Here is a 12,810-nt window from a genome sequence, read left to right on the forward strand (position 1 = left end):
CTATCCCCAAATTGTTCTGCCTCGCAAAATGCAACCTGATGTTATGCGCCACATGCACGAGGGGCCAGTAGGTGGGCATTTTGGTATTGAAAGGACTGTTGTCAGGCTTCAGACCAGATATTACTGGTACCACATGAGAGAAGATGTCGCCCTCTGGTGCCAGACTTGTACTAACTGCGCATGCAGAGCCAGACCCCACAAAACTCCACAAGCACCCATGGGCACAGTCAGAGTCGGGGCCCCCATGGAGCGCATTGCACTGGACATTATGGGCCCGCTCAATGAGACAGAGCGCAAAAACAGTTATGTGCTAGTAATACAGGACTACTTTACAAAATGGACGGAAGCGTTTCCACTTCCAGATGAAAAGGCAGTGACTGTGGCGCAGGTTGTCGCAACAGAATGGGCGTGTCGCTTCGGAATGCCTCACTCTTTGCACAGCGACCAAGGGCGCAATTTTGAATCAGGGGTATTTCAGGAGATGTGTCGTCTGTTCGGCATTGAGAAGACTCACACGACGCCTTTCAGACCGCAGTCTGACGGCCAAGTCGAACGTTTCAACGCCACCCTTCAAAAGATCCTGGCCGCAACTGCTGAACGCTGTCATTGGGATTGGGACCTGATGATCTCATATGCAGTTATGGCCTACAGAGCGACCAAGCACAGTGCTACCGGTTTCACACCCAACTACATGATGTTTGGCCGCGAGATAAGTGAGCCAGTGGACCTTGTGGCTGGTTTGCCCCCGGACTGTGACCGTGCACCTTCAGCCCCAGAGTTTGTGCAACAGATGCGCGAGCGGCTGGAGCTGGCTCATAACATCACCAGAGAAGCCCTCGGTGAGTCAGTTACGCGTGCAAAAAGACAATATGACAAAAATGCTTGCCACACCCATTACAACGTTGGAGACGCAGTGTGGTACCTCATCAAAGGAACACGGCATGTTAAAAACAAAGTCAAAAAGTTCCTTCCCTCCTATGAAGGACCATTCTTTGTCATGGGCCAGTTAGACGATCTTGTCTATCGGATTCAAAAGAGCCCCAGAGCCAGAGTCAAAGTCGTCCATCATGATCAACTGAAACACTACCGCAGCCGTGAGCCGCTGGACAACGCCTGGGCCCTGGATCAAGCCCAGGGCTGGACACCTGCTGAGATCGTCCCGCCAGCTATCGACAACAACCCAGCGGATGAGGACCTCGGCTTGCACAGCCTTTTCTCTGCTGTCTCCAGTGACAGCTCCAGGGACGCCCAGCCGTCCGCGTCACCTGCCCACGACTCCCTTTTGCTCGGGTCTCTTCCATCCACTCCTTCCCATGTGATGCTTGACCATGGTGGGGGTGTGGTGGGAGAGCCACACAATCAGACTCATCACGTGTCTCGGCCCAGACGTCAGCGCAGAGCACCGAACCGGTACGGAGACTGGGTCACTGAATGAGTTACCGAAGATGTTTCAGCACTAGAGATTTACGGTTTATATATATATTTTTATATACTCTAGTCTAGTTTTCTAAATTACCTTTTTCAGTGTTCATTGTTCAAAAGAAAAAAAAAAGATGAAGCAACAATGCTTTTACATGATTGCACTTTCCATTTTTGAAGACATGTTGCCATATTGTGACCTGCCCATCTGTATAGGCCTAAATGTATAGAGCTTGTGTACCAGTTGGTTGGATGGAATGGCTTTATTACATGTTGCCAGTCCATGGTGGGGGTAGTGTTGTGAGATGTGGATGCGTGTGTGTGTGTGCGCGCGCAGCCGGAGCGAAAGGAAAGTGAGTGGAAGAGAGAGAGAGAGAAGGAGGCGAGGGACAGAACGAGGAGAGAGACGGAGATATCGATAGAGGAAAAGGGAGGCTTGTTTTGAGTGCAATATAGAATAAAGTAGCTTCAGCAATTCAGCACGTCTGGCGTCCTGTATTGCTGCAATTCAGCCCTCTCCCCCAGCGTGAAGAAGTCGGGAGGTTAACCCCGGAGGACGAGCTGCCCCCCGGCCCTGGAGAAGACGTCTCCCCGGTGTCTCCCAACCAAGGTTCGGAGACCAGAACCGGAAAGGTTTAACACAGGTTAATTAAATCCCTGCTTTGAGTCCTGGCGCAAACACAGACGCCAACTCTTTCATTTCAGCCAGGGAGTCGCTGGTAGAATCACATCTCTGATCGCTCTCCCGCACGCAACAGCCAGACGGCCGCGTAAACGCGTGCGGAACATCGCTGACCGCAGTCGACTTTGTGCTGCCCGCTGTTCGGTTTTCCTACGGCCGCATCTCTCTCTCCACCGATTTAAGGAGGATTTGCCGCCACCTCTTATCTTAATCACCATTCATCACATATTTATCGTTCCCAGCATGCAACGCGCGCATTCACGCGACGCAAGCCGGGTTTTGTACCGAGCAGACGTTTACTGTGCATCAGAGCCTGTAGTCTCCATGAAATGATCTTAGGCCGCTCCCTTTTCATAATGCTTCATAATAACTTGACTGCAGCTAACTAATTGAATCTCTTATTTTTGTGTGTAGCGTTCTCGATAGGAATTTAACAGATCCGTGGCGTTGGTTATCCCGCCTGAGGTTGTAGAATAAGTTGGTAGCCTCCTGCTGATTTTCACTCTCGGCATCCCTTCGTGGAGCCTCATTAAGACAGCGAGAAACAAGTGCCTCTGACCCAGCGCTACAGTCAGGCCAGACCTAACATGGTGCCGCTACAGCGCATTATGCAACTCATTGTGTTCCCGTGGCCTCCGCCAGCACAGCTAGATCGCTCCGAGCGTGTTTCCTCAGACCCGGTTTTTGCAATTTGTTTAGCTTTTTCCAGAGCGGAAGAGAAGGGGAAGATGCTTTTTTTTTTCAGAGAGAGCGAGAGAAACAGATATTAAGAGAAAGAGAGAGATGAGGGCATTGGGATTTAGGGCTAAGCAATTGTTTTCTCATCGAGCAACATTTGAAGGTCAACTCTTCACTGAGCCGGGTACTCGGCAGAAGCCAAAGAATTGTATTCCACTATGAATAATGCATTGACAGTGTCTCTCTTTTCAGCCCACACCTCGATTAGATTCTTCTTAATCTCATTCAGCCTCCTTTTGTTGCTGCGGGCTGAATTTACAGAGGTCAAGTACAGATATACAGGTGTCTTCTCTCATGATAGCGATCTCATTCCTAGTTCTGTGTTATCCAATAGCATGCTTTGAGGCTTCAGTGTGCTACAGTAGAATAGGATAACTGTTCATTTTTATATGTATTATGTATTATTTTCTGCCACAAGTTTATCTAATTTTGCCATTTTTGCAATGTTTTATCCGATGTGCATGTCACCTCTTCTCAATCCACTCTTTTCAACACTTTGTTCTGTGTTGTTGTTGTTGTTTTTTTGTGACCTTGCTATTGATGCTAATATGTGTATGGAAAGAGCAACTTCTAAACCCAAATGTGGCATTGTCTGTTTCTTTTTCTTCTTCTACAGAGATGTTGAAGGAGCTGAACCAACAGCGCAGAGCGAAAGAGTTTACAGACCTGAAAATTATTGTTGAAGGCAAAGAGTTTGAAGTCCACCAAAATGTTCTAGCTTCCTGCAGCTTGTATTTCAAGGACCTGGTGAAAAGGTTTGCCTTCGCTTCCCCCTCCAACCAGCTGTTGATCCGATCTGTTCTTTTCATAGGGCGCATTTGTGTCGCTTTTTTTTTTTTGTCCCTTCCCCTCTCTCTCTTGCAGGTGTGTGAAGACTTTGGTTCCTATCTCACAGGGCCAGCAGCCATTCCTTCCTCTTCCCGCTCAAATGAATGTATCTGAAAAGGGAAGAATAAAGGTCGACCCTCGTCATTACTTTTCCTCCCAATGTAGGACAGTTTAACCACATTTCCATTTTAATGAGCAGTGAAAATGTTCCATGACTGGGGATTCTTTAAAGCTCACCAAAAGGGACAAAAGAAACGAATCGTGCATTCTACACTTTGGGTGGTAATTTACCAAAGCCACGCTGGCGTCTGTGGCAGAGGGGTTTTTGTTTTGTTGCCCAGGCTACTATATATACTACTTTCTGTTGCTAATTCTAGAGGGGTTTTTTTAGTTGTTTTTTTTGCAGCGTTCTCATATGCTAATAAATTGTGATAAAACAGACATGTCAGAGTCATAAAGGACGAAGAATACAACGCACATCTTCACATCAGCCACCATTTTCACAGGTTAACACCACCCTCCTCTAATGTATTCATTTGATGTGCATCTAAGTTTTCCCTCAGTATTCTGCCCTTCATCATCCCCATTTTTTTGTCTTCATAGGCTCTTTTGTTTGCATAGTTTGCGTGCGTGTGCACGAGCGTGTGTGCAACCTTTTTAGTATCGTTAGATGCCTGTGTGTGTGTGTGTGTGTGTGCAATCTGATAGCACTAGCATGTCTTTTTATATGCCTCTTTTTCCGGGTAGCAAATATCAGAATTCCCAATTGTCCTCGTGCTTACTTCAAATCCTCGCAGGTGTTTTCAGCTTGATTGAGAGTCCCCCAGATTCAAAGTTGCTTAGCCACCTTGGTGTTATTTGTGTGTATGAGAGTGTGCGTTGGCGCTCACTTGCGTGGCGCGAGATGAAGCGCCAGGCAAAGACAGATAGGGAGATGCACACCAAAACGCCCCAGGGAATTTCGTCACTTTGCCCCGCAGCCACGCTTTCTCCCCTGCAAGCTCACGAGAGAGCAAGGAGCTGCTTATCTGCCGCCGCCGCGGCGTCCTCACTCGCCTCCGATACGCTTGTTCATCCTGAACGAGATGGGAAAGCCACAGAGTCTGTCTGTACTCGGACCGCTTCTCTCCATGACAGCTTTACTGGTACACATCCCATGAATAAGAAAGAGACGCCGAGTATTCCTTTGACCTTGACAACAGCAGAGGAGTGGCTTTGCAGGGAAATAAAGCCCCATGCTGGTCAGCCCATCTATCAGACTGCCCCTTAAACAGGATAAAGGTGGCTCATTTATGCACAGAGACGAAGTCACTGATACGCAAGACTCTCAGAAGAGCAGCTCATACCGGCGCCTGCTGCTGCCGACGATTCCTGATTTGACAGTTTAATACGCCAAGTTCTAATTAGTTGGTCAATTACTTGTAAAACAACTTTGATTGATTGTCACAGTGTCAGTCTTGTCAGATTTTGTGTAAAATATACATCCCATCATTTAGCTTCACACTGCAGAATACCTAATGAATTTCCTCTGCTAATTATTCATTTTGCAAGAAATCATTGGTCTTGGAAGATGAAGTCGTGACACAAGAGGAAGGACAGAAAAGAAGGAAGTGGAAGATCGAGGCTATTTCGGTCATGGCTGCCAAAACTACCAAAAGCACTTGAGTTACGGCCTCCGTGTGCAGCTTAGGTCATGCTTTTAGTGCAGCTTAAATTATCTTTGAGCGACACGTGACTGGCTACATGTCTTTATGAGGTCAAACAAGTGACAGGGAGACTTCATCGCCGTTTACGCTCTGTATCCTGGTCTGCCTCCCTCGCCCGTCTCATTAAGTAGGCGTTCAGGCTTCTGCCAGCCTGTTGTAAACCAACATGCGAGTATGTGTGCAAATGTCCCGAATGTTATTCCGTCTGCATGCATGCATGAAAGCTTTAGTGCGTGTATTCGAGTGGAATAAAAGGACATGATGCTTGTGTCGTTAGTCAAACGGAAGAGATGTGAAGTTGCATTTTAGAGTTTAAAACCTAAGATTCTGCTTCTTGTCTGGTCAAGTTCAACAATCTAAATCTTGACTTTGCGTCCCCTTTTTTTCCAGTATTGTCTGCCACATCTGTCACCTTAAGCATTCAAAGCTTTCCTTACAGTTGGTGGTCACGTGATCTGCCATCTTCGTGATATAATGCCGCTCCTAAATGCAAGCACGCATCCTCCATCTCCCCCTGACCAAAAATCCATTATCCTCCCTTTTAAAGGACCAGTGCACAGCGCGGGGAGACAGATCATACCAGTACTTCCATTTTACCCTTCAGGATTTTCCAATAAGAATGCTCTGCAGGCATTTAATTTATGGCCGCTGCATCTCCGCACCACAGTAATATAGAAAGCTCCAGAATCTTTGTGCATTCCTGATACACACTTTCATTTGACTTGTTTCTCTCCCTTCTTCCCCTCCTCTTTGTCAACCTGTGAGTTTTTCTATGCTTGCGAGTCAGAGAGCGTTATGACTATGAGATGGGTAGAGAGCTGTGCTAAATCCCTTTACAATGTCAACCAGGTGTGAACACTTCTGCTGAGCCCTAAGTGCTCTGAAGAGCCCTCCGATGCTGCAGTCAGCCTGAGGGGAAGACAGGACGTAATGCTTCCCTCAAATTTCAATTAGTAACACTTCTCTGACTCGTCATATTTAAAGATTCAGGTCACCCAAATTGCACATCATATTGTTTCACTGCACAGATCATTTTGGAACACCTGTGATTTATGCTATTACCCATATATTATGGGCGTTGAATGCACAGCACTGCTCACTGTAGTGAAAAATGACAGTCGTGGTTCTTTCCAGCAGCAGCGGGCCTCATGCAGGAAATTCACTTTTTTTTTTACACTAAATCTTTTTTGACATTTTATTTCTGTGAGATTTATTAATACCAGCTGCTGTGTTTCAACCCAGTGAATGCTGGTTTGTGCTTAATAAATCCCCCTAAATTAGCACGTAAGGCTAGCTGTTGTACCTTTTTCGTGCACATAGCTGTTACCCAAGAGAAGAAGAAAAGAATTCCAAAATTAAAGACGCTATTTTTTAAGCAGGCTCATTAGCAGGCATGACAAAAATGTGTAACATTAATCTATTTATATTTTTGGTCAATGTATCAAATAATTGTTCAGTTTCCTCTCATATTGATGGCCTCATCTTTACACTCGGGCTTTTAAACTCTCCACTTGTCACGCTGTCCTCTTTGTCCTCGTCGTCCTCTGCTTCTTACACAAGCTGGACTGGTTTCTGCCAGATAGCCTTGAAGTTGCCCATATTTTATGTGCACGAAAAACTGCAGCCTCTTCCTCGCAAACAAAACGCTCCATATCCAAACTCTGATAAAGCTCCCCCATTAGGTTTATTTTTTTAATAATTTATTCCTGATTTATGTTGTGACAGACCGTAAATATAAATGAAAGCCATTTTTAGCCCAGGCAGCGTCGGCTTTGCACCTGAGTAAGCGTCCATCTTAAGTTGTCTTGTTTTTTTTTATGTACTTTAAAGGAATACATTTTCTTGTAAGAACAAGCTACCAGTAATTGTATTCCCCCGTTTCCCTTTGCATATTTTGTTGTTGTTGATGTATCAGTGTGTGTGTGTGCGCACGCGCGTGTGCATGTTTGTATGTCTTCCACTCCTTCCTCGACTATTTTGACAGTTTTTGTAGATTTTAAGACTTTTTTCTTCAATAAGTGGTGCATTTTTCATTAAACACATTTCTTTGCCCACATCTTTTTTCCTGCCTTGCCTCTCTCTCTCTCTCGCTCTCTCTCTCTTTTCTCTCTCTCTCTCTCCCTCTGTCGATCCTGTTCCTTCTGCCTCCCTCTGTCACTATTTAAATTCAAGTCTCAAATCAGAGGCAGCATAAATATCCACCTCTTTTAGAAGCTCTGGAAAAGTCATTTCCATCGCTTAAGTGCTCAGACAAAACAAACTGCCACTCGTTCCTATTGCACTAACTTAGCAGGTTGATGAGCATGCTCTTCCTTTATTTTTAGCTGCCTCCCTGCATCACTTTAACCCTGAACAACACCCCCCCCCCCCCCTGCAGTGCTTTGTGCAGAAAAAAGGGCAATAACACTACATGGCTTTTTGCTTTGCAGGAGGAAATGAGTAACTACTTTGGTTTTTCCAGCCAATGTCCATCCAGAGACAAATTCCATTGTCTTATTTTATTTATTTTTTGTGGTGTCCTTCTCCCCCCACCCCCCCCTCACCTTGTGAGTGCACTTCAAATGACAACTAATGACTCAGTTCATGCACCACAGGCTACTGATGGTTATCACAGCGGGGACAAAGGTTCTGTTTAGGTGTGGTGTTGGATTTTTTTTCTATTTTTGGCGGGGGGGGGGGTCTCTTCAAAATACCAAGGCACAGTCATGGAACACACAACTCCCCTTATACCCCCCTCTCAGAAGGATGGCTGCTGGCTCCCTGTGGAAGGACCGTCTCACCCTGCCTCCCTTCCTCTTGCTTCCTCCTCATCGAGTCCAATCTCCCTCCTCCTCCTCACTCATCTTCCTCTAACCATTTTGCCGACCTGTCTCATCTTGTTTGTTTTGCTGTCTGTACCTCACTGAAATCTGACTGTCGTGATTTCTAAACCAACAAAGGAAAAGGGAAAGAGACGCACACAAACACACACACACACTTTATCATGGTGCAGCCTCCATCCATCTCAATGCCTTCTCCTTTTCACATTGCTGATGTCCAGAGAGAGACACATTAGTGGGGGCCGTGTGTCCCGCAGGACTGTGATTCCATTTAGTTTGCCCTTGAGTGGATTATCGTTCCGCGTGGGACATCAAGCACGGGCAGTGAGGCGTCATTTAACTCTCGTCCGTCCCTGTCTGGATCCTACATGTGACGTCATCTCTGCCATTCGATCCCGATGAAGTCACAATGTTACCCGGTTCCGAAAGCCGTGCCACTCTCAGCTTCATCGAGAAGGGATATCACATTCTATTTAATTTGCTCATCTAAACACTCCCTGGCACCTCTTACACCATACCCGTAGGAATTGATACTCCTGCTTAAATATCCATCAGGCCCATGGCAGCGGCTTGCAGAAACAAGCTTCACCTTCTGTCATCTCTATGTCTGCTGGCAAATTGTTTCTCTCACACGTCTGTCTTGTTGCTCATACGTACCCATGTGATGTATGCGTGTCTATCTCGGTGTGCATGAGAAATACGCGTGTGATAAGCATGTTTGCCTAATCTTTGCTCAGAGGAGACATTTGTTTCAGATGCCGCGGTAATTGTCTCAAGTCTGCTAGCCCCACTGTCAAATAGATATCCACCCAAAGTTCTGCTTCTTTTCTCACTTTGCGTTCGTATCGTGTAATGACTCTTATTTTCTCCCTGCTCTCATTTTGGCCCAGGTGTGTTATGGGTGTTGTGCATTGCATACACGTATCTGTGTCCCCTGTCCTATTATTTATTTTTGTTTCCTAGCTACCCCCCCCCCCCCACTAACTCGCCTCTCTCTGCCATGATTGGTTGGTCAGGTCGTCAGGGGAAATGAGGAGTGGAGAGGTGCTGGAGCTGAACATGAGCAACATTAGCGCCGACGTGCTGGAGCTGCTGCTCGAGTTCGTCTACACGGGATCTCTGGTCATCGACTCGGCCAATGCCAAGACGCTCCTGGAGGCCGCCAACAAGTTCCAGTTCAACACCTTCTGTAAAGTCTGCATCTCCTTCCTCGGTAGGAACGTTTTTTGTATCAGCAGGGATGCACGCTTTCATTGTCGACTTGCTTCATCACCATGCACAGCCTTACTGGAGGTCTTATGCAGAGCTGAAATTTCCTCCCTGACTCTGGCCCGAGTTTAGATGGTGTTTCCAACTCTTGCTCAAGGGAGAGGGATTGATAAGCACCGAGCCCCCCTGATCTTGTCCCAGTTGGGGGGGGCAGACCTAGCACAGGACCTAGGAGAAAGGTCAAGACACAATTGTCATTTAAATGTCGAATCTTTTGGCTTGAACCATGAGGTAATCAAAATCGACTAGCCAAACAGATTGATGCTCAAACAAGGTCTGAAAAGTCGAACAATAGAGGGAGGGGGGGGGGCCTTAAGGGGTCGCGTGAAAAGGAAATAGCTTGCTTCAGGTATTAGTGGGTAACAAACCAAAAAGGCAACCCAAAAACCTGCAAATGTCAAGTTTTGCATTTCATTTAATAAATTGTTTCGAGTATCTGTAACACAAGGGAAGTGCAGGTTAGCCGAAAGGTCAATGGCGGGAAAAGAGTGAAAAGAAAGTAAAAGAGAACCAGCGGCCCACAATATTGATTTGTTTTCTCTATTTGGGCAAAAGACCAGGGAAAACAGGGAAAGCCATTTATAGTCTTCGTTGCCGGCAAGACATCAATCCATTCTTTCTTGACAAGATTCATGGCATTTCAGCGCATGTGAAAGGGAGAGAACACAGGTGTGTGTGTGTGTCCTTCAGCGAAAATAAATTGATAACGTGTCCGATAATATCGAAGCTCGTGGAGAGATGGCAAACATCTCCTCGACCTACTTATGCGGCTTTGACTTTTATTGGGGGCGGGGGGGGGGGGGTTAAAAAACGAAGTCACTTCTTGTGCGCTTGGTTCCACTGGGAGAAATTACTTTTTCATCAGAAGTATTAAAAGTGAATTGAGAGCACAATCGCTTTCACAGTTTCGTCAGCACGTCAAATTTCAGCCACCGTTAGAAGGGTTTTCAGACGCTGTCATGTCGCCTCAGAAGAAACTGATGAAAGGAGAATGCAAGTACGCGGTGAGACATCTTCTCGTCTGCACAAATGGAATAACAGACGGACATTTACAGACCGCCTTTTGTTCAGCTTCGCAGGCCCACTTTGATGCAACATGAGGCCCATTTTCATTCAACTTTGATTTTTGCTTTGATTTAGCAGATGTTATGCGACCGTTTTATCATCCGCTATTTGTTTTGCAAAGATTTTCAGACTCGATGATGAAAAGTCGCTGCATGATAAATAATTTGGCTTGGCTTCCTTTTGATGGCTAATGTCAGGCCCTTTTCAGTGACCCAGATGTGCCATGTTTCGCTGGTGTGCGCTGCACCATCAACACTTCTCGCTCTCCGGTGATAAATGTGTGTCAAAACTAGAATTACATTCACAGCACTGTAAATGATGTACCCTTACAAGGGATCACAGACTGTAGTGTAGCTCTCTCCCCACTGGCATGGACATGAGGCGAGTTTCATATATGCTCAGTGTGTGTGTGTGTGCGCACTAGTCTCAAGATCTGACAGGACTTCTTTAAAGTCGCACAGCTAATCCCAAATCCACGTCCACCACCTCCTGCCTGGACTGTGAGGAATCGATTCTCTCTGTTTTTTGTCCTCTGAGTTATTATACTTGTTGTCCCTTAGTCTCAGGCAGTTATTCCAGTCTGAGCTTCCTGCTGCCGCCTTTACTGTCTTTAGAGCTTTCAACTTTTGTGATCTATTTTTCAAATCTGTATCTTAGGTTTTTTTTCCTGACTTTGATTTATCCGTTTCTCTTCATCTGTCTGTCTTTCTCTCTCCACATTTCTCCGACTTTGTATATCGACTCCAGCGAAACAGTTGACTGCCGCTAATTGTCTGGGAGTGCTGGCGATGGCTGAGGCCATGAATTGCACGGAACTCCACAACATGGCCAAAGCGTTTGCTCTGCAGAACTTCCCTGAGGTGGGTAGGCGCTGCGGAAAATAATCGTGCTCGGGTAGCAAGAATAAATACAAATTAAAAAAAGTATTTAATTAAATTTGTATTTAGCAGCCGACTGCATGACGAGTGCCGAGGGACATCGATCACTCGTCTTGGCAATGTTTGAATCTTCCAGATAAAAGCTGCAAACAATTGGAGAGAAGTTGGAGAGGAAAATGTAGAACTTTCAGTATTTTGAACCAATGCAATATGGAAATAAAATGTAGGTAGTTTGATTGATATAGATATAGGCAGAGGTAGATTGATCTACACGTTTTGTATTTGTTTCTTTGCGTTGAGTTTGTATTACCTCAAAAATAAATGCATTTAAATCTGGACATGAAAAAAATATTTTGATTTGACATTTCAGGTGGCGGGACAAGAAGAGATTTTAAGTGTGTCTAAGGAGGACCTGGTGGCTTATCTGTCCAACGACAGCCTCAACACTAAAGCAGAGGAGCTGGTCTATGAGACTGTTATCAAATGGATCAAGCAGGACGCCAACTCCAGAGTGCAGGTACTAAAGCGTAGAACGGAGTGTGTTTGCTGTACATTTCTGTGTCTCGTGAGACAAAAAAAAGGCAAGATAAAAACCTTGCCGCTGAAGGTGCAGATGCTGTCTGGTGCGGTCGCTCTATTGACTACAGGTTCGCAACACAAAAAAAACAAGTGGCTCCTCATTCTCTCCTGGTAGTGTTCATCAGCTTAATGCTTTAGATACAGCGGTTGCTTGCAATCCCACGGGCCTCTCGCTGTCAGAATCCACTCTATTCTTAGTTGCACTGTTTGTTTGTGAGGCACTGTATCGCATGGAAAAACCAACAACAACAACATGGACAACTGCGGTTCTTTTTCCGTTCTTGTAGAAGGATTTATTCCCAGAGGCTGTTTTCTCCCCCCCCCCCCCCCCCTAAACAGTTATTGGCAATAAATTACAGCGGGTCAAATTTTAACAAACACAGAATCGGTCGAAGTCCGAAGCGTCTGCTTTGCGTTCATGTAAAGGTGAAATGGCAGTGCTTGCAGCAGGTGAAAACCTGAACATTTTATAGATTCACAAAACCATGAATTTAGAGCCGAGGACTTTAAGGTATTTTATAGCTATTTAAAAATGGAGGTAAGATTATTATACGATAAATTACACCAGTCCATCAGCAGAAGAGTCACTCATTCAAAGTAATGACTTCTCATCAAGCAGAAAGAGAGGAGGGGGGGGGGGGGGGGGGGGGACTACCTTTTATCATCCGGATTACATTCACTGCGGTTCTAGCTAATCAATGTTACTTTATCAGCGCGCACTTTTACGAGGCGCATAAGTCAATATTTGAATTCCTCACCTTTCGGATTAATCATTTAACATTTACGCTTTGATACGTGGCGCTCTGAGATTAGAGCGAAATCCGTCA

General features: G+C 45.7%; 1 protein-coding gene across 1 annotated transcript in view; it reads left to right on the forward strand.

Moving 5' to 3' along the window:
• The window catches only part of LOC137909156 (kelch-like protein 29), a 115,891-nt gene that overhangs the window by 51,659 nt on the left and 51,422 nt on the right, over positions 1–12,810 (forward strand). Inside the window, exons 4-7 of the mRNA XM_068753585.1 lie at positions 3,456–3,594; positions 9,209–9,405; positions 11,274–11,386; positions 11,775–11,921. Coding sequence (XP_068609686.1) covers positions 3,456–3,594; positions 9,209–9,405; positions 11,274–11,386; positions 11,775–11,921 — 596 coding nt within the window. The remainder of the gene's footprint in view (positions 1–3,455; positions 3,595–9,208; positions 9,406–11,273; positions 11,387–11,774; positions 11,922–12,810) is intronic.

Source organism: Brachionichthys hirsutus, chromosome 20 (genome assembly GCF_040956055.1).
Source record: "Brachionichthys hirsutus isolate HB-005 chromosome 20, CSIRO-AGI_Bhir_v1, whole genome shotgun sequence".
NCBI lineage: Eukaryota > Metazoa > Chordata > Actinopteri > Lophiiformes > Brachionichthyidae > Brachionichthys > Brachionichthys hirsutus.